The 27,707-nt window shown below is 40.9% G+C and overlaps 1 protein-coding gene across 1 annotated transcript in view; it reads left to right on the plus strand.

The window, feature by feature from the left end:
• RRAS2 (RAS related 2) overlaps positions 1-27,707 on the plus strand; it is a gene marked incomplete in the record, with an annotated part of 709,318 nt that overhangs the window by 636,383 nt on the left and 45,228 nt on the right. The window contains 1 exon segment of the mRNA XM_044082797.1: positions 16,738-16,856. Within this exon segment, the coding sequence (XP_043938732.1) occupies positions 16,738-16,856 (119 nt within the window).

Here is a 27,707-nt window from a genome sequence, read left to right on the forward strand (position 1 = left end):
GAATCATGAGGCAATGTTACAACTGCCTTATGTACACAGACCACCCTCTCCTCTTCCCAATAAGCTCAAATATATGTGAGAGATGCAACTATATAGCCAAACTGGAGGCTGAGATCTCTCAACATAGTACTGGCATGGTCAGTCTGGAGGAGAAGGTAATCACACACACCACAAATCCAGTCTCACATAGACCTATCGCAACAGCAAACCAAACACATAAACACACAAAAACATACTCGGAGGCTCTAAATAAAAAATCTGCCCAAGCAACAGAAACCTCCAAAGCAGACATCCAAGCATCTGCTACCCCACAACAATACCTACGTATCACATAGTTCACAAAGTCAGTATGCCACACAGTCACAGCCCTTAAGGCTAAACAACACACCTAATACACTTGTAATAGGTGACTCTATTGTCAGACACACTGATGTCCCTCTCACCAGGCTGAACAAGGAGAAGGTCACTGTAAGCTGCCTGTCGGGTGCCAGGATCTGCCACATAACACAAGCACTCAGGTCACTCCAAGGCAAGTACAAATATGACTCTGTCATTGTCCATGCTGGTGTGAATGACCTGAGACATACCTCCCAGGATTACATGAAAAGAGACATAGAGGAGCTGTCTGATCATGTGGCCCAGGCCTGTATGACCCTGACCTTGAGTAGCATCTTACCCTCACCAAGAATGATACCACAGTATAAAGACAAAATGATCAATTTCAACAATTGGCTAAAGTATTGGTGTCACTGAAAGGGGATCCAGTGTCTGTCAGCCTGGGATGACATGCTTGACAAGCCACGTTGCTTCGCTAGGGATGGCTTGCACCTGTCACCCCTGGGTTTTCGAATACTGGCCAAGGCTCTTGCCACCCCCATAGTTCCTTTTTTAGGCAAGGCTCAAAAGACAAACCCACCTCCTTAGACAACACTAGGAAAAAGAAACTAAGGGTAATGCTGCTCAACGCCAGAAGTCTAAACCTCAAGATGCACGCACTCGAGGCTCTCCTCATTATGGAGAATATCAATATCTGTGCAGTAACAGAAACCTGGTTCAAGGCTCCCGAGAGCACCCCAGCACTATCAGGCTATACCTCATACCATGCTTTTCGGCCCCAAAACTCAGACCGAACCACAAGAGGAGGGGGAGTATCCATATTCATCAAAGATACCCATACCTCCAGGCTAGTGGCACTGCACGAATCATCTGAGACCATCCATGTGCAACTAACAGTGGGCAAAACTGCCTTCCAGTTTGTAGCCTACTACAGACCACCCTCCCAAACTCAGGAACCCCACTCGGCTTTCCTGAAGACACTGGAGAATATGAAGGTCTCTCCAAACACCATTATATTGGGTGACTTTAACTACCAAACATAGACTGGGAGCACTACTCAAGCCCCAACACCCTAGCCCAACGGTTCTTAGAATTTATAAACTCAAATGCTATGGAACAACTGGTCACCACTCCCTCAAGAGGGGAAAACATATTGGACCTGATCATCACCAACATGGGGACTCTATGTTCCATACCAGAGGTATACCCCTCATTGGTAAGATCTGACCATAAATTAATCACTATGGACATCCATATCCCGTCTCCACCCCCAGAAAAGGAAACCATGGTCAAAAACTTCTCAAAAGCAAACTTTCCACTTCTCAAAACCGAGGTGGAATCCTTCAAAGCCCCAGGGCCAGTGGAAAATACGGCCCAAACTGCAGAATCCTTTATAAATGCATTCTATGGATACCTACAGGAATGCATGAATTGTGCTATCCCAAATAAAACCAAGACACACTCCTCCAAAGGCAGGCGACCTGTCTGGTGGATCTCAGCCATAAATAAGCTGTACAACAGAAGGAGGAAGCTACTACATGATAGAGCAAAATCCCTGAAAGGTAAGGCAACTCTGATCAGTACTAGCAAGAAACTATGATCCCTCATAAAATCATCTAAGGCTAGCTTAGAAAGAAAAATTGCTCCAGACGCTAAAGATAATCACAAGGCTTTCTTTAGTTATGTCAGAAACCTGGGTGGAAACTCCCAGATATGCTCTGAGTTAGTGTAAAATGACAAAAAATACACTGAACCCACAGACATTGCCAACATCCTGGCAGACAGGTTCAGTGCAAACTACCCCCCCCCCCCAAAATGAGCAAATGACTATCCCAACAGAGTGTAGTCTCCCTGACATCACAGATGCACAGGTGAAAGCTGCCCTCTCCAAAGGAAAAAACACAGCATCAGTGGGACCAGACGGTGTCCCGGGCTGCGTTTTACATGAGCTCCAAGAAGAACTGAACCCTCACTTAAAATCACTGTTCAGTCTCAGCCTTACAACAGGATATGTACCCAAAGAATGGCGTACAGCAACAGTGGTCCCACTCCATAAAGGTGGTGCCACAACGGACCCCGGAAACTATCGCCCTATAAGCCTAACTAGCCTGGTCTGCAAAGCTATGGAGTGTATCATCATGAAACCCATAAACAAAGACATTGAGAACCTCCAAACACTGGATCCTACCCAATTCGGCTTTGTTAAGGGCAGATCTTGCCTCTTGAACCTGGTCAATTTCTTTGAAACAGTCACCAAGGCCATAGACGAAGGGAAGGTAGTCCACACAGCCTACCTTGACCTTGCAAAAGCCTTCGACACAATACCCCACTCGGGCATCATAAATAAGCTCACCAGCTTAAATATCAACCCCTATGTCACAAGATGGGTTGCAAACTGGCTTTGGGATAGAACCCACATGGTCAGAATTGCAGGTGCCATGTCAGACTCTAAACCAGTTACAAGTGGCATCCCACAAGGCTCAGTCCTGGGACCTCTCTTGTTCGGTATATATTTCTCTGAGGTACAGGCTAACACAGGAGGACTATGGCTGACAACGTTTGTAGATGACTGCAAACTGGGGGCCATAATCGACTCGCCGGCTGACACAAGCATCCTCCAAAAAGGTCTCACAGAGACGGATTACTGGTGCCAGAGCCATGGCCTAAAGCTAAATGCCAAAAAGTGCATAGTCATCCCCTTTGGGAAAAACAAAGTGCCCACAAATTACCACATAGGTGGTAATCCATTAAGTACGGAAGAAGTAATTAGGGATTTGGGGACCCAAGTAGATTGCAATCTCTCCTTGGACAATCACATTGCCAAAGTGGTTAGAAAGACAATCTATATAGCCCACCTTATCACGAAGGAGTTCACATCTAGATCAAGAGAGGTCATTGTGCCCCTCTACTCATCACTCATCAGGCCCATAATTGAATACAATGCCCCATTTGGGATGTACCTTACCCGACACCTGCTACAACTAGAAAGACCCCAAAAGTACCTCACCAAGAGGATAAAGGGACTCGAACAGATGCCCTACGCACTTAGGCTAAAGAAACTCCAGCTCTACTCAGTTGCTTACCGCCTACTCAGAGGCGATCTGTGCCTGACATATAAAGCCATGTCCAACCCAGAATTAATGGACATGCTCCACCTCAAGAAATCCAAATCCATCAGAACTACACGCTCCATTGACTTAAACCTCAGCACAGAAATAAATAGAACATGCTGGAGGGACAGATTCATATCCCAGAGGCTCCCCTCACTCTGGAACAAAATCCCAATCCATGTTAGACAGAGCCCCTCAATGAGCCTCTTCAAGAAGAATCTTTACGTTTGGATGGGAGATCGTAAATTTACTCCTGGGATCTCTTCTGTGTCACTGCTAGACAGAGGCACGGTAAACTAACCTTAAATGGGCTATCTTCTGTGACCTACTATACAGAGGCACAGTCAACTAATCTTAAGAAGGGTGGCGAAAGCTAAACACACTCTGGCTAGGCTTGTAAATGCCCTAGGGCAGATAGCCTAGTATCAGCGTATGAACTTATGAACTTTGGATTGTGACATGAAGTTAGAGGGAGATGCAGTTTTGATTTGGTAGCAGGATGTTTTAAATAAACTGTATGGAGTTTTAATTTAAAATAATGAAATGGGTTTGGTTGAAGTAGGGAGGGGGATATTAAATAAAACTGGAATGTCAAAGGGTGGGGAAGGGAGAGAGTGGAGGTGGAGGGGAGGGAGAAAGAGGAGGGTAGTTTGATAGAGGAATAGGAGGTTGCATTATAGAGAGTTATTAGGAGGAGAATACATGTAAAAGAGGTGAGCTGATGTGGAAGAGACATGGATGAATAGAGTAGGAAAGATTTTAGAAGAGGAGGTAGAGTAAGTGGGGAGAGTTTGGAGATGTAAAGAAAAGTATATGTGAGAGTGTAGTCAGGTAAGGGATAGAGAGGGGGAGTGGTAATTAATTGAATTGCAGCTAGGAGGGGGAGGGGCAAAGAAATGGGATAGGCTGAGGGGAAATGGGGAGGAGATTCAGGCGACTATAAAGTTAGATGCACTGGGGGTGGGTGGAATTTGGGGGTAGGGGAGCAGAGTGAGCCCATAGGGCGAATGGAGCGGGTAGAGCCACTGAAGGAGAGAGCCCAAAGAAAAACTATCAGTGGAAAGCTGACTTGGTAAGGTAAGTTTGGGGATGGGTAGAAGGTAAAGGCCTAAGCAGTAGGGATAGTTGACAGGGAAAAGTAAGTGAATTGGAGTACAGGTGGAAGGAAAGAAAAAGATGTAGGGGCAGCAATTCTACAATTATATAAAAACTGCAAGTCTAAGGGAAGTGTTTTGAGTCAGTGGGGTAAGATGGGTGCCACCTAGTGGACAACAGTTATATAGTAAGGAGTAGCTTCTTCTGAAATGTAGCAGGGCTGGGAAAGTACAAGGGGGGGAAGGAGTTATTTTAAAGAACAGAGGACAGAAGAGGAGAGGGCAAGCAAGAATTTAAGGAAAGGCTTTGGCTGCTGGTCGACTTAGCTAGGGAGTATATAAAAAAATCCTGGCGTATTTAAACAGATCTAGCTTTAGAACAGTCAGTTGTATTAGGAACACATACTTTCTTTTGTTTTATTTTTCTTCTTAGAGGGACTGTTGCACAGGGAGGTTAAGGTTTAGTTCCTCAGTTTAGGTAATGGACAGTAGAAGATATGGTGGGTGATGGACAGTAGAAGATATGGTGGGTGAAGGACGTTGGTCAACAGTGACAGGGCAGTCTCCAACTGGAGGACAATACAGGCAGGTTGGACAGCTGGGTAAATAAAAGTGGAGAGAAACAAGAAGTAAATTAACAGAAAATTAGGCACACTAAGTAGAAATACTAGGCACTGATATTCAAAACTTAGGCAATGTATCACTGTTCTACATAAACAATATAGCAAAAGACAATTTAAAAAAAAAAAGACATTTCCAGTAGAATAGTCAGTAAATAGATTTGATACACTCTGAATAATGTCATACAATCGCAGCAATACCACTCTGTAAGTGGAGAAGTACAATTTGCATTTAACAGAGACTAAGGTAAGGAGAAAAGAATGTTGTTAGAGTGCAGGCAAAAGTTAGCATAAATATAGGTAGGAAAACATGGGTGCCAAATTAACATGGCTTATTTAAATTCAAAAGTATTTCAATTGAAGCATTAGTACAAATAAACAGTACAAATCAGAATGAGACATTTATAAACTGCAGGAGTGCACATTTCAACAGCAAAGATCCTGAAACAAGATCGCCAAGACGCTATATTAGCTAGGGGGGTTGTTAACGTACAAGAAAGCAGCAGTGCAGCATCACTAAATAGTTCTAAATGTTTGTCAATACAGTATATTCAACAGTATTCTTCAGTAAAAGTAGGGGGTAGGGCTAGTATTCTGCTTCGCTATAGCAGTTTAAAGCAAAGTATTTATTCTATATAGGTTATTCGGGAGTAATCTTCAATAGCAGTAAAGTATAGGGCTAGTATTCAGCCTCGCTCTTCATATAAGGCATTAGTGGTTTAAGTAGAGTGTTTACTTGACAAGGGTAGTAGTGGAGACTCAAGCCGCTATTCACAATGCAGTATATCCGTTCCAAGAGTGGGAACGCAAACCCAGGTAGCTGTAGCCATTGACGGTTCCCAAGTTCACTTACACCAAGAGTAAAAAAAATGCTCCCCAGTGCACACAATCCAAATGTTTTAGCTTAGGATAAGAGTACAAGTGTATAAAGAAATAATCCTTTATAAACTATGACAGTTCAACCAAAACATAGCAAAATATTGCTGTATAAAGCAATAATCTTTTATAAACAGTGGCAGTTCAACCAAAATATAGCAATAGAGCCTCTAGCTTCTGAGTGTACAAAGCAGATACATTTAGCTTCTTTTCAACATTAAATAGAAGCGGAATGGCATATAGCTATTTACGATAGTGTATATCCATTCCACGTGCAGGAACGCAAACACTGGCAGCCGTTAGCAGTGATTAATGCATAAGAACATTTAGTGTAGTTAATCTGTGCTATCTAGGCAATTAAAATAAAATAAAACGGTCTATCTTCGCACAATTAAGTGGAAGGATAGGACAGAATGAAAATAGCTTGTATTTGTATATTAAACCTACGACAGCTGCAAAACCAAAGACAAAAGCAGCTACTAAAACTAAAAAAACGACGCATGAGCCACATGCACAGGCCTCTATGCCCAAAAAGCAGATGATCAAAATGGTTGAAGACCTTATTACCTTGATCAGGGGTACCCATCCCCCTCCAGATAAGAGGCCTAGGCAAGACACTGATTATGAATCTTCATATCAGGTTTCTAGTTCTTCTGATTCCTTTTCTGATCAGGAATTATCTATACCTCCCTATGAGGGAGGAGTCTATTCCATCTGCATCTCCTCCTGAGGATTATTAATTTGGAGAAACCTTGCATACTTTGAGGGAGCATTTTCACTGGGAGAGTCAAGACTTCTCAGAATAAAAAAAGAGGCTCAGGGATTTCCTTCTTCTCCCTCAGCACAAGCCTTTAGCCATTCCCCCTGTTTTAGACATTGTGGATGATGTGTTTTCGGAGTCAAGCTTGACCTCTGACTCCTTAACTCCGGCTCCCAGTAAGCCTGACAAATATTACAAGGTCCCTGATTCACATAAAGCTTTTTTAGAAACCCTGCTGCTGATCCTGAAACTATTTCACAGAGTCCAAAGGGAGTTAAGGCCTCAGCAGCAAAAAATCCTATCCCTTCTGACAGAGAGTCAAGGGCACTAGACAGATGGGAAAAAAAGGTTTAAACATCTGCAACCTTAGCAATCAGGGCCTTAAACTGTCAATTTAATATGCTAAAGTACCAACAACATGTTATGGGATTGCTGAAACAGAAAATGATATTGATTTCAGAGCGTGCAGAAAATAAAGAATTGCAGGAATTCTTGCATGCAGCTGAACAAGTTGGAAAGCATACTTTGCAATATGGTTTGTAATCCTTAGAGGCTTCCTGCAGGGCTCCAGGTACTGGATCTGTGATTAGGAGGCATGCCTGGTTAAAGGAACAAAATTTGCCTGATCATGTTGAAGCTAAATTGCTAGATGCACCTTTGCAGCATGATTCTCTGTTTGGTATTAAGGCAGAAGAGGTTTTAAAGAAAATGGAAGACAGAGTATGTCTATGCAAACTGTTAACAACGTCTTACAAGTGCAGCCACCAAGATTCAGTAGACTCTGGCCTACAAAACATTGGTCCTTTCCTGTGTCAGACAGAGCTCAAAGGGGCAAATCCAGATGCCCTAAGGGTTCCAGATGCCAGGCGCAAGATTTATACCAGTCAAAGCAATGGGGCGCGTCTACTTCCAAATCTGGAGGAGATAAAGCGCAAACCTACAGAAAACAATCCCAATGACTTTCCTCTGCCTACACCAAGCACTTATATTTTGGCAGCACCCATAGGGGGAAAGTTAGCGCTTTTTGCTCAAAATTGGCAGTTAATAACCCAGGACAAGTGGGTACTAAACATAGTATCACAGGGATACAGATTCCATTTCCACACTCTGCCAACGGCAAATAGTTTGCCAGATCTGCCAAAAAATCAATGGGTAGAGGCACAGAAACAGGTTACGTCCCTCATGGATATGGGGGCCATTCAGCCAGTACCATAACAGGAAAAAGGACAAGGTTTTTACTCAAGACTGTTCTTGGTACCCAGAAAGGCAAGGCCTGGCGGCCAATACTGGATTTATCGATTTTGAACACATTCCTGGACATTCCAAAATTCAAAATGCTGACTTTGCAGCAGCTTCTGCCCATGCTGGGCAAGAATGCTTGGCTGGTGACATTAGACCTAAAAGTGGCATACCTTCATGTCCCAATAAGACAGTCATGCAGAAGATACCTTAGATTCGAGGCTGGCTTAATGCATTACCAATTCTCTGCACTGCCCTTTGGCTTATCTACTGCAGCCATGGTCTTTACAAAGTGCCTGGCACCAGTAATTGCATTTTGCAGACAAATAAGTGTACAAATATATCCTTACTTAGATGACTGTCTCATTCAAGCAGAGAACAAAGACATTCTTCTTCGACACCTGGCATTTGTGAAAAGGCTTCTAACATGCTTAGAGTACACAATAAACGAAAAGAAATCACAACTGGTACCCTCTCAAAAGATAACATTCCTGGGTGCAAGCTTGAATACTACTGCCCAGATAGATGGCTTATCTCACACCAGACAAGCAAAGGCTACTGACTACTTACTTCAAACTGATGGCAACAAAAATCCACTTATCTGCAAGACAAATTCTGCAGGCTGTGGGCTTCATGGCATCCTGCATCCTACTGATTCCATATGCAAGACTGCATATGAGGAAACTTCAGTGGTACCTGAAAAGTTTATGGAGGCAACATTCCATGGTGGGGCAAAGGCATGTCACCAAAACATGGTACTGCCCTTCACTTACCCCCCTGCCAGCCAGACCTTTAACAACAGATGCCTCGGATTATGCCTGGGGGACCCACATGGCAGGAAGATGCATTCAGGGCATATGGACCCCAAAACAAATGCATTTACGTATCAACCGGAAAGAGATGCTAGCTGTTCAAAATGCCCTAACAGCTTTCAAGGACTTACTTCATCCAGGACAACAACTGATAAAGACGGACAACACCATAGTCATGTGGTATATAAACAAGCAATGGGGCACACACTCATACCCCCTTTGCAGATTAGCCATGGCACTGTGGGACACAGCTTTGACCTACCAAATACATCTTCGAGCTCAATTCCTGCCAGGAAAACAAAATACACTGGCAGACAATTTAAGCAGAAACCTTATGGATCCTCACAAGTGGAAACTAAATCCACAAGTCTTCAGCATGATAACAGAGAAATGGGGGTGCCCAGACATAGATCTATTTGCCTCTCCTCAAACTTATCAATTAAAAAGATTCTGCACAAGGACTTATCACAGACAAGCATGGAAAGTGGATGCCCTATACTTCGGTTGGAAAAACCTATCAGTTTACACCTTTCCCCCCCTGCCTCTTCTCCCCAAGGTCCTCATAAAAGTCAGACAAGAGAAACCAAAGATGATACTAATTGGCCCAGACTGGCCCTGCCAGTACTGGTACCCAGTCCTAAGGAACTTGTCTCAATACCCAGCTTGGACCTTACCTCAAAGACCAAAACTACTGTCCCAGCAAAACAATCAGATCCTGCACAATCAACTACAGACACTGAACCTGGCAGCATGGCTGATCATGTAGTTATACAAACAACACCTCTCAGTAAAGCTGTGATGGATGTCATTTTGGATGCCAGAAGGCCTAGTACTAGAAAATCTTATGCTGACAAATGGAAAAGATTATGTGCTTGGAATCAAGCACAAGGAACTGATACAGCAGAACCAAATATTCATCAGATATTACAATACTTAACTGAGATGCTTGACAAAAGCCTATCTTTCTCATCAATTAAAATCCATGCCTCTGCCATTTCGGCTCATTACAATACAGAGCCACCAATCTTTTCTCATCCTTTACTAAACAGTATCTTAGAGGAGCCAAGAATTTAAGGTCTCCTAGAAGATCACCATTACCTGCATGGGACCTCAATTATGTGTTGGAAAAGCTCACCCTGCCTCCATTTGAACCAGCTGCTACCGCTGATATAAAGTCCTTATCATGGAAAACAGCTCTGCTACTAGCAATTACTTCAGCAAGAAGAGTTTCAGAGCTGCAGGCCCTCATGGCTGTAGAGCCTTTTATCATATTCTACCCAGACAGGGTGTTTCTGAGGACAAATCCTACTTTTATGCCTAAGGTGGTTTCCAGTGTGGCTCTTAACCAAACAATTCATCAGCCAACCTTTTATCCAAATCCACAGAACAAAGGGGAGAGAATTCTGCATTTCTTGGATGTTCACAGACAGCTAAGATTCTACTTGAGCAGGACTAAAGCTCTAAGAAAAACTGAGCATTTACTAGTGTCATGCTGCAGGATCATAAGAAAGACTATTTCAAAGCAGACAATTTCAAAGTGGATAAGCCACTGCATCTGTTTCTGCTACCTACACCATGGTAAACTTGTGCCCAAGGGCATTAGGTCTCATTCCACCAGAGCTGCTGCTACTTCAGCAGCCTTTCTCAGAGGAGTACCAACCAAAGACATTCTAGAGGCTGCTACTTGGAGTTCTGTTCACACCTTTATAAAGCATTATCATTTGCCTCTCTACTCTAAGTCCAGGGCAAGCTTTGCCACTGCAGTGCTGCAGGGCCTTATAGCCGCACCTAATGCTGTTTAGATCCAGCCTCCCAACCATAGCTTTGGGACTCTACCCAAATGTAATGACTGCAACAGTGAAACACGAAGAACATAGTACAGTTGTGTACACTTAACATAAATGTAGATGTTTGAGTGTATTCACTGTTGCAGTCCAGGTTACCCTCCCGCCATCCCCCTGACCTTCTGGAGTTTATCTTTCTTTCGCTATCTTCTACAACCTATGTGGTGTATTTGCTTGTAGATGAAGGTAAAGTTTATATTGATGCATGTGTGTATATATAAATATATATATATATATATATATATATATATATATATATATATATATATTTATTTATATATTTTTTTCTACCTTTTTGGGGGCACCTGACATCGGGGGCAAGAAAAACTGAAGAAAATGGCATCGGCTGCATGTTTTATACCCCTGACGACCTGACGTCATGGAATAGAAGACAGCAACCGACGCAGGACCCAAGACTTTGGAATTCAGGCTGACTGAGGGCAACCTGTCAGCAGATTACCCAAATGTAATGACTGCAACAGTGAATACACTCTAACATCTACATTTATGGTCAGTGTACACAACTCTACTTTCCGGTGAAATATAATATCTATTTGGTCCGTCCCAGTTATTGTACTGTGGGGAATATTATGTAAATTCTCTGAGTTCCTACTCCTGAATTTACATCTTCCATACCAAATATTTTCATAAATTTCTTCCGAAATCTAACATTTTTTTGTTCTATTTTCCCTTCTAGGTCCCCAAGGTTACATCCTCACTGTTGCAAATCAAGTTCCAGTCCTCATCTGTAAGTAATATTCCCTGCTGAAAGCTGATTATTTCTCCTAAAACTAACTTAAGCTACTTAATAGCAGTTTTTGGTGGAATATAAATAAATGCCAGCATAATCCTCCTCCCTGGCCAGTAAACCCTTACTACCACAAATCTTCTATTATTATTTTCTTTTTTTCCTCTTCCATCACTACTGGAGCGCCTTTATCAATTAGTATAATTACTTGCTTTTTCCTTTGTACTTAATATTCTGCTGAATATCCATACTAAAGTCCTTTCTTTGTGAAATTCACATGCTCATTTTTTCTAAGTGTGTCTCCTGCAGCATTGCTATTTACACTATGCATTTCTTAATATTGTTCAGTGTTTTTCGCTTTGTCTATTCCTGTATGTCCATTTACATTCCAAAATAATATGGATAGCAAAGCTATTATTAAAAGAAGTTATTTTTCCCACCTATTATGCATGACAGCTTTTTTGAATACATATTTCCGTTTGTGTTACATGCACTCCTTAATGTCTGGCAGGTATTGATCTTTTATACAGTTTTCTTGTCATCCCCATTTGAACCTATGTCACATTTTTAACACTTTTTATTTTAATGAAAAATCTGCAAACAAAAATCTAAATACATTTTCAGAGCATCCCCCAATAACTTGTTAACTTACAACAAACGCACAAAACTGTGCATCTTTAAAAAATGAAATTTAATCGTCTACATTGGAGCAATTGCCCCAAATCGACAACTGCACCTTTTCTCCAAACTTTGCAATCTGGAGGTTACATCCAGGGCCAGGATAGGGTTTGCTTTACACTGTCCTGAAGAGCCTTATCTCCAGGTAGACTGTCTTCCACCTTAATGTCCAGTACTTTGAGAATCTTCCCAAGAAGTGAGGACTGCAACTGTGAATACTACCTAAGCTTATAGAACTACCTAAGCTTATAGATAGGTTATCAAGTGCCTGGAAGTGCCTGGCTTAGTTTCCTGATCTGCTGCACCCATCACCATCTCTAAGTTGAAGACCAATAAAAAATGTCCTGTCTCCGTGCTGAGCTCAAATAAAAGTATTCTTCTTGAAACTAATGTCCTGTCTCCATGCTGAGCTCAAATAAAAGTATTCTTCTTGAAACTGTTGCAGACTGTTTGCTACAAATGTGACAGTGGTTTGCTACAGTTAGAATACCAAGTGCAAAGCAATTCCGCTGTGACCACAAATACAGTATCAGCATTTATTTCTGAATGGTTGTACTGTAGTACCACAGCAACAGCTACCCCTAACACCTTGTACTTGAGGCAGCTGCCTCTATGACCTACCCTATCTACTCCACTATACCACTGAGTACTACACTGAACATGTCACAGTTGTGTTAGGCATTCTCCATAAATACAGGTGTTCAAGTTGTTTCACTGTTGCAGTTCAGGCTTCATCTGCCTTTTCTTTTCCTTTCATTATTTTGCCCTTGTAGCTCTTATCCACTGGTTAACTGCTTGTTTGGAGTGACACTGCTATCCCTAGATTATGCCTTGCTCCACACTACTCTGCCAGACCAGAAGGCCTCCATCTCTAATTTGCCTGCTGTCCTACTGGAGAAAGTTAATGGGGTTGTTTGGAGTGGATGCGGGCCACTTGAAATGTTCCACTTGGTCCACTGGACTTTGCCCCCCCCCCCTTCAGCTTTTGTCCAAGGCAAGAAAGATCTGAAGATAGCAAGGAGTGATGCCCACTTTATGCCACTGACATGCTCACCTAGGTGGGAGGGCTTCAGCTGAAACATGGCAGGGTGGTAGACTCTAGAAGACTGCCTGGTTGAGGGACAAAATATTCCAAGAAGTGAAGACTTACAACAGTAACTGTACTTGAATTTGTACATTTATCATTGGGTCCTAACACAACTGTATTTCCCACTGGTAATCATTTGAAATGTCAGGACCTGCTAGGGCTGGTCCTGAAATACACAGACTGAATGGCTGAAAGAATAGATTTGTATATACTGAGTCCAAGATGCCATTTCTCAGAATATTCCCTTTTCTCAGAGGTATGCCAGTATTGGACATATGTTTATGTTTGGGGTTGAGAGGGGCTTGGACCCCCCCCCCCCCTGTCAAATAAAGTTTAATGGAGAAGAGCAATTTTCGAGATTCATTCATCTGTGTTTTTGGTCTTTTTCTTTTTTCTTTGGGGGGGGGGGGGGCTTTTTGGCAGTTGGTATTTCGAGTGCCCATATTTCAATAGAGAGCCCTTCCTGCCACAAGCACCAAAACCAAATAACTTGACAAGAGTGAAAACTTTTGGGGGATAGTTAAAGTACTGTCACAAGCTGTAACTAATGCTGCCAGATGTGTTGTTACCATTGTGTAGGTTGTTAAGAGACTCTGTGAAGTGGTACTGAAGCCCAGATAAAGGTGGATTTTTTGAAGTTTATGAACAGGTGGTTCACTCTTTTCTACAACCCCATACTATGGTGATAAAAAATTACTTGGACTTTTAAGTGCTGCATCTCCATACAGTAGTATTTCCTTTCAAAAGTACCTTACAAATCAAATAAACTTGTTCTTTTTACGTATAACCCCCATATCTGCAGATAAAAACTGTGCAGAGTAAAGCAGTAAAAGTCTTGCTGTAGTTTTTGGAGCAACAGATTTTTACAATTATAGACAATTTACTATTTAAAGATACTATAGGCCACTTATTTTGCTCCTTAATGAAAAGAAGGCTCTACCACAAATGCCTTCTCCCAAAAATCTGCAATGGGTATGTGCCCATCCCACCTTTAGAGAAATGAGAGGACTCTGGCCCTAATTCTTTTCCAACTTGCAATGGCTCCTCCAGTACTAGGACAATTTATCCCACATGCTGGTAATGGTCAGAACTATGTGACTGTACACGGTGGAGATTGCTTCAGTTTTGCTTACTGCATATCAAAGTTGCACACATTTCTGCCACTTTTCCACTGTATCCAGGGGAATATCCAGAGAAACATTGGTGCTTAGCCTAATATAGACCTATGAACCTAACAACTATCAGGGCTTTCTAAAGCCTAAGCATGTAACCAAACTAATTTGGTTCCCTATGTGTCAAAAGCATTTATTTTGGAGGGTGTGTGTTAGGAAGTTTCTAGTGGTTATGATAGTGATGCTGGTGTGTGTTAGTTTGGGCATTATTTTGTCTGTTAAAGATGTGGGGAGCCAGACCTGGGTGAATTTCTGATTTACCACCCATTGATCAAGGTTGCACTTAAATAGGGTTAGGAATGGACTTTGCTTCACATGGATGGGGAGCCTGTTCCAGGGCATGGGAATCATCTGAGGCACGTCTGTCTCACCAGCATGTCTTATTTATGTTACAAACCAAATTTAAATCCTTGAATCTAGTGGTTAATTTTGTAGATGTGCAAAATCCATCAGATGCCTTGTATGCCAGGCATAGATCGCCTCTCAATAACATGTAGTAGACCAAGTAAAGAGATAGGACTTTAAGGTGTTCAGTATAGGACAATGCTTTTATACCCTGGATTCTGTTGGTAAGGGACCTTTGTGGTCATGCCAGCTGTTGCATATGTATGGTCAGCTACATGCTTAAGGGGGAGTTGTACTCAATGATGTGTCTGATAAGGGCTGAACAGGATAGCACTATGCCTTCCTTGGGCCTGGATGCCATTCCCTTACATATAATTTGGGTGGCAATAGAATGATTTTCTTGGCTAGACATTGGTCAAATACCAGATTACTGTCTACATATTTTCCCAGATCTCCGACTACTGGGTCAACTGTTAGGGATGCCTTATCGATGGATTAGTTAGCCTGTGTGCCATTGTGATGCATTTCTTTGCACTGAGTTTTAATCTGTGACTTTGGTACCAGTCATTTGTCTGTGTTAGACCCTCTTGTAACATGTTTGTGTCATGGGGAGAATCAACAATAGCTTTCATTTTGCAGTCATCAGCAGACCTGGTCAGCCAAAGGCCATTGAGTCTTTACCTTTAAGAAGTAAATGCCAAATAGGAGTGGTCCCAGCACAGTACCCTGAGGAAGCCCACTGGTGACTGGTCTGTTATTGGAGGTGTTCTCATCAATCCTGACTTTTTGGTTCCTGTTTGTGAGTCAGCTGACAGTCCAGTGAATTGTGTAGGGGTTATGCTTAGTCATTGAGTTTGTCAACTATATCCGAGTGGGGTATTGTATTAAGTGCCTTAACCAGGCACAGGTATGTAGTATGCACTGTTTCCCCTTCATTCATTGCTTTTGTGACCTTCTCACAAAAGTCTGCCAGGTTTAGTAAACAAAACTTTCCCTTGACAAAGCCATACTGTGTTTGGTCCAATGTCTGAAGGTTGACTGTGCCTTTGTTGATCATTTCCATCATAATTCTTTCCTTGGCTTTGTAAATTAGACTTGCCAAACTAATAGGTCTTCAGCTGCTGGGATCAGTTGATGGTCCACCCTTGTGAAATGCGATAACCACTGCAGTCCTCCATTCTCATCGTGCAAAGCATATTTCAAGGCAGTAGTTGAAAAGTGACTCAAGTGGTCCTGATGGGTCAGGTTTCAAACTATTTAGGAGGCATCCTGGGATATTAAAGTATTTTTGAGCTTGAGTGAAAGCTAATTGGTTCCTGGTAGGGTCATTCCAAAGGAGGTTTGCAACTGAAGTGAGTTATTGTGAAGTTCCAAATGTGATTACAGTAGATTTAATGGTATTTATGGGTAATTTATAGTTTGTAAGCTTGTTCCATAATAGGCCAGGCGCTATAATGAATTTTCTAGTTTCTTAAGTGACTTGTTTGCATTTAATATTATATCGTTTGCATACAGGATACGGTTGATTTTGGATATGTCTCAAGAAAGATCATTAATGTATAGTGAGAAAAGGAGTGAACCCGGAACTGAGCCTTCTTGTATACCATGAGTGACTATTCGTGTGTGTGATCTATAGTGGGTGGATTTTGCTTGGAATCTTAAAAGTCCTCAAGTCTGAAGGAGGAGGTAGAATGTAGTAATATATATCTTAAGTACAACATGTCCCTATTAAAACATTTCCCTACTTATTCTGTTTCATGTGTATCTGCCGAGAACCAGTATTTGGTGCACTGGGCCTGTCCAACAAGGAAAGCTGAAATGCACATATTGCATTTTATGTAGTTTGGAGTAAACTTTTTTAACTTTTACTTGTATTAGTGTATATCTAATTTTTGGGACTTGCAGTGTATTGGGATTGCAGTTGACAATAGCTAAGCAAATAAAATAATGTTGGCATTTCATATTTTATCAGAGAAGGCATTTTATTTATTTATTTTTGAATTTATTTATTGACAGGTTACCCAAGAAGAAGGACATCAGTTAGCACGGCAACTTAAAGTAACTTACATGGAAGCTTCAGCTAAAGTCAGAATGAATGTAGATCAAGCTTTTCATGAACTTGTCCGAGTTATAAGGTGAGCTAAAGTGAAAATGTACTTCATCTTTACAGGCTTAAAAATGTAATACTAGTTTGGTGCTTGATGCCTGTAAATGCAGCATGTACAGAATTTACTTTTGAAAATCAATTCCTGAACTTGCACCAGTATCTGATTAAATTTGCAAGGATCTGTGCTCCACATTTAGATTTGCTAAATAAATTATTCTGTTGAATAAATTATCCACAAAATACAACATGTATATGGTCTATATGACCATTTTCAGTGTGGTCCATACAGTTTATATGAGAAATCCATACATAACAGTATCTTAGAGGATGGGATATAGGGGACAGCCATATTTCCAGTTCTCCATCCACAGGCCCATGTTGTACTTGAATTGGGATAAGGAAGAACTCTGCTTCATGTGGATGTGGGAAGCCTATTCCCAGAGAAGAGGACATCTCTGAGACGCATACCTGTCCCTCCAACATGCCCTATTTGTGTTACAGATGAGGTTTAGTTCCCTAGATTGAGTAATTTTGCTGCTATTTGTTTTACAGATATGAAACCGGTCCCTCAGAGTGGGATCAGTGGATGCTTTGTTGGCCAGGCATAAATTGCCTCTCAGCAATCTGTAAAAGACAAGATTACAGGGACAGAGCTTTGAGGCAGTCCATGCAGGACATGTTTGTGCCCAGTATTCTTTTTGTGAGGAACCTCTGTGGATGTTCCAGTTGTTGCAAGTGCCTGTGCAGGTACATACTGCAGGGGATATTGTACTCAGTGACTGGTTTGATGAGGGCTGAGTGCAAAGGTACAGTGATGTCCTTGAGTGTAAATGGGATACTCTTGCTTCTAAGTTGCACAACATGGAATCTTTTCCTTACTACCATAGATGCATAATGGTCAAAGGCTAGGCTATTGTCTACATGCATTCCAAATCCATGACCACTGGATCTACTCTTAGGGTCTATTATCGATGTGGTAGTTTCCAGGTGTAGTTGTTTTCCCAAAGGATACTATTATGCATTTCTTTGAACTGAGTTTTAGACTGTAGTTCTTGTACTAGTTAATGGTCTGTCAAAGCCTTTTTGGTAGGTATTTGTTTATTTGGAGGATTCCATGTCTACATGGTCCTTGATGTTTGCCTTGACTTCAGAGAAGTAGATGCTAAAAAGGAGTGGCCCAGCACCATGCTTTGATGTGCTCTTCTCATGGCTAGCATTTTTGTAGAGGCAGACTCCCCCTGTCCTAGAGAGGAGAGGACAGAGAAAGAATCTTGATATCTAGCTGCATTTTGATATCTATCTGTATAGGGAATGCTGTCTCAGAATTTCATATCATGATAGTTAATGCAGGTTATATAAAGGAATTGATAATCATAGCAGAGAAGACAATGAAGAAAGTCTGTGCAGATTTAACAGAAGGGTAGATGCCTGGCTAACTAGAATTTGTTCAACTCCATGATTAGTAGTATTTTGTTTTTCCTTTATGGACAGCTAGTTAATATCAGCTAGTGTAAAGTAGCAGTACAGAGGCCATGGAACCAGATCTATAGATCTAAACTGTTGGTCTACTGGAGTTTTGTAGCCTGTAGGTGTTAACAGAAGTTGTATCAAGGTTGGCAGGGCGTGATCTGTACTATGGACAAATGATTATTTGCCAAGACTGTTTCTATCTTCTTTGAAAATAAGATGGGCAAAGGAGTAAACTGCTTGCAACTGAGCAGATCATTTAGAATTCATTATAAGAACTTGATGTCTGAATTCCTGTACAGTTACTGTTTGACATGTTTTCCCTAAATTAACACCTACTGAACATTCTGCAAAAATGAGTAAAACTTTGTTTTTTTCTGCAGGGCAAACCCACCTGCACTTAGGACTTCATATCCTTGCTTATAAATTTGTCTATATTTTAAACAGTGTAAAGCACTGCTCCAGATGGACTTTTGTTTTAGACACAGCTTAGGAACTCTGTCCTGTTAAAATCACACAGTTAGGTAAATGAAGGCTGAGGAAATCATATCCTGGACCACAGAAAATAGCTCTTTAACAGCTCTTAGTTTTTTATCCTATGCAGTAATGCTAACTTCACAGCCCTATAAACAACTGGGCAAAGTTAAGGCATCCATTAAGGCTGAAAACAATGCTTGCCCAACTGTGATCTTGCAGTAGTGCCAAACAATGCAAAAACATTTTGTTAAACACTTCAGAGAGTTTGTTTCAGGTGTTCACTTTTTGGGGTATATTTATGTTTGAACAGATGTGGATCTCTCATAATTTAGCCTGTTTTGTTGATGCCAAGGGAGTTTGCCTAGAGATAATGTTTCTACAGGTTGTGTGTCAGGAAATGAGTTTCCAGGAGGGTGTTACTTTTTGAGCCATACCGCAAGGGCTAAGAAGCATAGTTTTAGTTTAGTTTTACTTATGTTTATTTTTAGCTGTTGCTTGAAAAGATCCTCACTGAAGATGGTTCTCATTTGGAAAAAATGGCCTATCTTGAGTAGATCAAGATCCTTCACACACAAGGTTGTGTGTAGTTCAAGAAGGTCCAGAAAGACCCTGCAAACTAAAATGCTGAAAGTGGAGTCCCATTATTGACCTTGGGGGAACCTAAAGGGGATCAAGCCAAGGAGAATGCAATTAAAGGTCACCATTTGAAATGTCTGGACCTACTAGAGAGTCCTGAAACAAGGAGACTGAATTGCCAAAAAGGGCAGACTTACATATGCCAAGTCCAAGATGGGCATTTCCTAGAATATTCTGTTTTCTCTAAGGTATGGTGATCTCAGAGATAGTATGTATAAGTTCCGGGGTGTGGGGGGCTTGCCCCCCCCATTGGTGGTTGCAGAGGTACTTGCCCCTGAAAAAAGAAGTTTAAAGGAGAACAACAATTTCTGAGATTAACTTTTCTTTTTTGTTTAGACCTTTTTTTTTTCTCTTTGTTGACACTCAGCATTTGGAGTGCCAATATTTCAACAGGGAGCCCATTTAAAACTGCACAAAAACACTGGGATAAGACCACACACCACACAAAACATGAAAACATAATGCTTTTATCTTTATTGTAGAAATACTTCCTCAGAATAAAACATGTTTAAAAATGCTGCTTTTTATTTTGCTACTACTCCCAGTCACATACGATAAACACCCAAGTCTTTTCTCTTTTAGACCAGCTTTCAAATGTGTTGCCAGGTTACAGTTTATTTACTTTTCTCAAAGATACATTTGATGCTATTGTTGTTATTTAGATTGTTAGGCTGGTAGGCTTTATACTTTAATTGCCAGGACACATCCCTAATTTTTCAGTTCCTGAAAAAGATGGACTTTTAACTGCCCTTGAATTGCTATTGAAGTTGTTAGTTTCCAATATTTCTCAGTAAAGGAGTAGTTGTTGCCAGTTTTTGGAAGTTGTTCAGCTTGCTGTGTGCCATGGGAGATTTGATGTTCTGTAGAAGCCAATGGAAATATTTATTGTCCACATGCACCTGATGATGTGGAAAGCATAGGTTTCCATAAGGACATCTGTCCCTTATAATGAAGGCTATTTTCAAGAGTATAGTAATGTACACTTGTAGCTATTAGTGAGGGAACAGATTTTATAATTGCATTTTCTTTGGGTCGAATGTGTTTTCCAGAGTCCATGTTCAGATTAATTTTTTTTCTTTATCAGTTGGATTAGGTTTAACTAAGATATTTAGTTGCTATTGTGAAAAAAATGTAAACCCTGTCATCTGTTTTAGCATATCTGGCAGGTGATTTGTGTATATTCTCGGAATAACTTGTATGCCAGCATGTCTAATTGTGAAAATGAAAATAAGGTTTTAAAATTTTGAGCACCTCCCTGTTATCCAAAATGTTTAAAGAATCTGTTAATGTTTTGATAAATTTCTAACTGCATGTTTGTGAGGGAGATTCTAAAGTACAAACTGTTTGTGGAGAATCAGCTGAACAGTGGGTGATGTCAGAATGTTCCTGGTTGCTAGGTGATTATTTGAACAGCTGAGTGACAGAAAAAAATATTTTTTTCAAACAGCTGACTATTATTTTTTAAAATAAGACAGTTGAGACTGCAGCAGTCTCTTTTATACTCCAGGTTAGCAATCAGTTACAGTGCTGAGCAGTTAGTGAAGAGTTAGTAAGGTATAGTGCTGTGCAGAAGGTACCCAGAAAAGGGGCTCACCAAAAATTGTAAGTTTGCCTTTACCTTGTTATGTTTTAGATTAGATCAGGGACAGTATTCTCTAGTTAGATTAGGAAAGTTTAGTTATTTAAATAGAATTTTTCTAAAATGATGGACTTGTATCCTACAGTTTAATTTTATATTTCTGTTGATTGAATTCTGGTGTTTGTTGAAAGTTATTGGTTTACATTCCTGTAATCATTTTACTTAAATGTTTTTCATTACTTTGTATTGTGGCTGAACAATCAGTGTCTTCATAACAGATTAGAGAGTGTTTATACCTATTTGATACACCCCAGGTCACCTCAAATGTTTGGCTGCTTCTGGTCATAGCTATCATTTATTTTTAGTTTTTAATAATTGATCACCCTTTGAAGAGCATGTAGACCTGTCTGACTATGGTGGCAGCGTTTATCATTTGTATTGGGGAGGAGATGCAGCTGGAAATCTGTGTCAGGCTTCCCATAAGTATTTGAGTATGTGATAGTTGCATTTATTTTGTGATTGTGAGATAGAGGTCTTAAATTGGAACACATTGCTCTGAAGTGTATGATAAGAGATTACATTTGTGGTGTACAGAGGTATATAGTCCAGTCCCAGGAAATAGAGCATGTTCTTGTTGTGCTCTTAAGGGAAGTTGTGGAATTTTACTCTTGTGTGCTCTGTTCTTTGATGTTTTCAGTAACGGTCCCACACTGGAGTCATTGGTGAGTATTGAGGCTCCTTAATGACTGACCTGGGTTTTAAGTGGGGGACATCACATTATTGTTGGCAGTCCGATGGGGTATTGACTGGACATCACAGCTATGTATAGATTTCAGTGAGTAGTCTAGCCTTTACTGATGTCACTAAGTATTACTGTTTTGTGGGTGATTGAGCAGGGGATGTAGTAATTAGAATAGATAAGATAGTGTGTAAAGGACAAGTACAGATAAAATCTCTTTAGCTAGCAGATCTAGGAGACTCTGTCTCCCTCTCTCTCTGATGACCTTCCCTGTAGGAGGACTAAAAGACACCTTGTTGAAGTTTCAAGTAATTTATTCAGTTAAGCAGGTGGATGGATTAGTGTTCTTAGTACTAGGTGATGTTTTTAAAGGATTGTCCTACTCTAGATGCCAAGTATATCACTGAGGAATTTATGAAAATGGAAGAGAGACATTTTGTGACTGTGATGCCTGGCTTGAGTCAGGATTCAAATATTACTTTGCAGCTTGTATTTCTGGATAACCATGTTGAAGTGACACCCCAACCCCATGTGCAAAAAAAAAACGGGAAAAGAGGTTGAGGATGGATTTCTGAATCTATGTTTCTAATTTAGCAAATTTCGAATGCTCCAAGCATTGATATAGTTAAATTTGATTACCAAATAGTGCATATCTGAAGAAGTTAAAGGTCCTACTTTGATCAGCCCTCTGGGATGGGTGGAAAATCTGGTCATACATTTGTGCCTTTTCTATAGGTTGCTGTTTAAATACTGAAGTCCCTTTTCTGAGTACACATGCTTGTTTGATTTGTGTGTGGCAACCCTGTACCAAGGCATTTGTCCCTAGATTCTCAATTTTTTATAATGACTCATGCATTTCTGATTTCCTCCTAATATACGTAATTTGAAAGTTCATGTTTTTGATAGTGTTCAAAGCAGAAAGTAAAAGACCTAGAGGCTAGGACTGTGTCAAGGACTGGACCACCTTAGAGTGTCCTACCTCTTCCATTTCCTTAGGGTCATCATCCCCTGGCAAGAGGTTGTCCCACTTCAGCTAATGACTATGGAGTTAGTCAAAATATTAATATATGGCTCCTTTTCCTGGCATTAAGCTGTTGCCCCTCTTTACTTATGAGGATAGGATGATCCTCAACATGCATGAAGGGACTGGGCCATGTGTCTAGATCTGAATTGAAGGCATGGAGATGAAACCTTTTTCCCCTTTTAGTAAAGTGATTGCCATCTCACTGACAAGCCAGCCATCAGCAGCACTTCTCTTTCTTTTGTAGCTCCACAAGCCTTTGCCAGCTTCACACAGTCATTCATTTGTTAAAATTTACATTATTTGATGGAATTTTGTGAAAGTCGTATTAGAGAACATACAACAGTAGTTCAATTGAAGGCCAGTTGTAGGCAATGTGCTGATCTCTCTAGCCCTGACATGGTTGCAGATTCATGCCTCCCAATCCTGTACTAACCTTATACTGAGTACCTGGTGGCAGATCACGTGAGTTTTATCTCCTTTGGTCTCTGAATGGGAAGGAAGGAAGCAAGAGTTGGCCTTTGATCTCTAATTGAAAAAGGTTTTCTCCCTGCAGATTTTTAGTTGTTGCTAAATACAAAGGGGAGGTGAAAAAAAACAGGACTTGATTCTCCCTCTCCTACTCGTTACTTTCCGAAGGACTTTGTTCTCTGATTCATTTTATATTTGCCTCCTATCATTTGTTCCTCTTCTGGAAGCAATCAAATGCTTACTAAGCAGATAAGCAGAGAAACACTATAGGTTATCCTGGAACATGGGTTCATAGGTTGATACTAGGCTATCTGCCCTAGGGCATTTATAAGCATAGCCAGAGTGCGTTTGGCTTTTGCCACCCTTTTAGATTAGTTGACTGTGCCTCTGTATAGTAGGTCACAGAAGATAGCCCTTTTAAGGTTAGTTTACTGTGCCTCTGTCTAGTAGGGACACAGAAGAGATCCCGGGGTAAACCTACGATCTCCCATCCACTCGTCAAGATTTCTCTTGAAGAGGGTCATTGAGGGGCTTTGCCTAACATGGATTGGGATTTTGTTCCAGAGTGAGGGGAGCCTCTGGGATATGAATCTGTCCCTCCAGCATGTCCTATTTATTTCTGTGCTGAGGTTTAAGTCCCTGGAGCGTGTAGCTCTAAGGGATTTGGATTTCCTGAGGTGGAGCATGTCCATTAATTCTGGTTTGGACATGGCTTTATACGTCAGGTACAGATTGCCTCTGAGTAGGCAGTAAGCAACTGAATAGAGCTGGAGTTTCTTTAGCCTAACTGTGTAGGGCATCTGTTTGAGTCCTTTGATCCTCTTGGTGAGGTACTTTTGGGGTCTTTCCATTTGCTGCAGGTGTCGGGTAAGGTACATCCCAAATGGGGCATTGTATTCAATTATGGGCCTGATGAGTGATGAGTAGAGGGGCACAATGACCTCTCTTGATTTAGATGTGAACCTTTTCTTGATAAGGTGGGCTATATAGAAGGTCTTTCTAACCACATTGGCAATGTGATTGTCAAAGGAGAGATTGCTATCTACTTGAGTCCCCAAATCCCTAATTACTTCTTCCATACTTAATGGATTACCACCTATGTGGTAATTTGTGGTCACTTTGTTTTTCCCAAAGGGGATGACTATGCACTTTTTGGCATTTAACTTTAGGTCATGGCTTTGGCACCAGTTACCATCTCTATGAGACCCTTTTGGAGGATGCTTGTGTCAGTCAGTGAGTCGATTATGACACCCAGTTTGCAGTCATCTGCGAACTTGGTCAGCCATAGTTTCCCCGTGTTAGCCTGTACCTCAGGGAAATATATACCGAATAAGAGAGGTCCCAGGACTGAGCCTTGTGGGATGCCACTTGTAACTGGTTTAGAGTCTGACATGGCACCTGCAATTCTGACCATGTAGATTCTATCCGTGAGCCAGTTTGCAACCCATCTTGTGACATAGGGGTTGATATTTAAGCTGGTGAGCTTATTTATGAAGCCCGAGTGGAGTGTGTTAAAGCTTTGAATGCTGCCTGAAAGCTCTCAAACATAGGTTCTTCAGCACCTTAGAAGGCTGACCATTAATGAACGTCACTGTCCACTGGACTGGATTTCTCATTTTACTAAACATTTTGAAGCACGTTGTTACCACTGCTCCCCTAACATAATGCTAAGAAGCACCAACATTTGACCATTTTCCATGGATGCACAGTCTAAAGCACATGACAAGTTTAACTGAAGTATTTTTTTTTCTTTTCACAGTAGTATTTTGGACTACTAAGTGCATCATACATCTTATTTTCAGATGTCTGTTTTTTTAGGCATATCACAAAAAAATCTTAACCATTATTTTCAGCTCTGGGATGTAAGAAACACTTAACAAAGCCATCTGCCACATTGTTGGGTGAGTCTCGTATGGCCACTGTTGCACCTTTGATGCTACAGACTCATTTTTACAGACTTTAGCCATTGGCACCTGCTTGCACAGGACACTATGACTTGGGCTTTTCTTATTTACTGAAGAGCTACATCATTCTGTCCTGGATGCTTCCATTAAAGATGTGGTGCTCTTTGATGAGCCTTCTCAGACATATCATAGATATTCCTCAAGGGAGGAAAGGTCTTTCCATAGTGAAAGCATTATAGAGTCCTCTTGTATACACTCACTAGCCTTTACGAGAAGGAGAGCTGCCAAATGTTATGGCAGGCAAGTCTATTAAGAAGGTTTCAGTCAGATCAGTCTCTCATTTATCTGTTTTCTTTGGACAGTGCTGGTAGATATGTAATTCTCTGGATTTGCCTAGCATGATTAGCTTTCATCTGAAACAAGTGTGTGCTGTATGTTAGAGGCTATAGAAATGCTTATGCCTGTCTGACGCATCTTTTTCCAGGAGATCAATTTACTGTCTCAAAAGTTCCTCCCACTTTGAGTCTGTTCCTGTAAGTGGGCTGTAAAAAATATTCCATAAGGTAATATTTAGGAATAATTTACTTAGATTTTTCCTGGTCCCTAGGATGACAAGATAGTTCCACAATTTCTGTACCATGAGCAGTTTCAACATCCATGTTAATTATATGATGTTTTCTCTTGATTGCTTTAGGCCAGCAAGTGTGTTTTGCAAGGTTGTTGGATGGCAGCTGTGTAGATATGATAAATGCCTGCTGGGCCTATCATTATTTGATTGCTGCACAGGAGGTTCCCATTCTTTGCCATACATAAGTGTATTTTCAAAAGTGAGTGTTGCCATTTGACATTCCTGTGATTGTTTATTTTTTTTTTTTTTTTGGTTTTCATTAAGGTGTTCGCTGTGGCAGAGAAATCTTGGCATTACTCTTCCTAAATGACTGGTTGCTGATCACCCTTGCTTAGGATTCTCTAATGATGGCACTAGCGTCAACTTTGCCATGGTTGCATTCATTTTAGATTGCCATTTACAGGTGTACTTTTGTAGTCACAGTTCTGGTATCTTCTTATTACCATTTACTCCCCTGGGAAGGGCACAGGAGCTCAAGGGTTTACACTGTTGGTGATGTTATAGAGATCATTTCACACACACTTTCTGTTATACCTTCAGAGAGTTTTGGTAGTGCCTTTGTACATAGTGTTTATAACCTACTTTCAAGTTAGAGTCCTTTAGTGGATAAATAACTACATTATCTGCTAAGTCATCATTTCCTCCCAGATTTCATCCTTATTTTAAAGCATTGTTCCTTCTTTACAGTTTGGTTTTCATCCCCAAAGCTAATTATGGATTTGATTCCTTTCCCCTTAATGTATTTTAGCAAGTCTGATGAACCTCAGGAGAATTGTAGATACCACTTTGAAACTCTCCCTCTAAAACATCTCTAGATCAGCCACAGTAAGTTGAAAATTGTGATTCAGAATTATTTTAGTGAGACTGAGTCATTGGGCACTGCTGTGATGCATGTGCAGGTGTGGGCAGTGGCTCCTAGTCCCTCTATAGAAAGGCAGTCCATTTATGGGAGAGAGACATTTTTAGGACATCCTGGGAGAATCGTACACTACATACAGTATGCACTCTGGATAAAGACCTTTGTCCTCTTTTTGGAACTTTGTCTTTAGAGTAATAGTTCGTAAGCCACCTTCCATCATAGTTCTTAAGCCATCTTCCCTGTGATTTTCAGGAGAATTAAATAATGTGGAGGTTCTGCTCCAGTTTCTGGAAAAGGGGGTCATTTATACATGGACTCCTAACAGATTGTGGAAATGCTCTCCATTAGTTTTCCAGAATCCTTTCTTCTTGGTGAAGTTTTTCCTTAAGTTTTTCCTTATTTTTATTACATTGTTTAACTTGCAGTCCCCCTTGTAACCATTAAGCTTTTCACTGCTATTGATCCATTCATTCTTACATCTCAATGACTTCCAGGGACACCTGAGAGGGGACTGCCTGTTGTCATCTGGCATGGGTTAGGATTGTGTTCCTAACACTCTCAATCTGTCAGCTGCAAAGAATGGAGCTACTCCCTTTATGCTGTACCAGAAAATATTTGCACTCTTTTTCATATCTGAATTGTTCTGGTGGAGTACATCATGTTCTTTGATGGTTTTGTGTCACTACCTTGGAGTTGCCATTGAGGAAGTAGCACTTGTGGGCATTCCCCCAGATTGCTGTCTTGCACTATTCCATGAGGATGGATAAGATAGCCTTGCCTTTTCACTCCCTTTCCTTGTTGGCTACATCCTAATGTGCACAAGCCAATAGGAAGTCATGTCTGACATAGTCAGGACCAAATCCTCTATGCTGCAGAGGTGGCATGTTAATTGAAATTTGCCCAAACAGAATAAGGATCAGTTTTCATTTACCCATCATGGCCATGTTATGGCTCATTCCAGGCTCATTGAATTTTATTTTGTTATGAAATAATTCTGACCCAAGTAAAGGGCGCCTTAGAGCATTATCAGTATATGACCTCCTCTGTGTCAGAATATGCATTCTGCTGTAATTCTTTATCTTGTAAGTTTTAGAAGCT

This window comes from Protopterus annectens, chromosome 9.part0 (assembly GCF_019279795.1).
Source record: "Protopterus annectens isolate FY-2018-M chromosome 9.part0, PAN1.0, whole genome shotgun sequence".
NCBI lineage: Eukaryota > Metazoa > Chordata > Ceratodontiformes > Protopteridae > Protopterus > Protopterus annectens.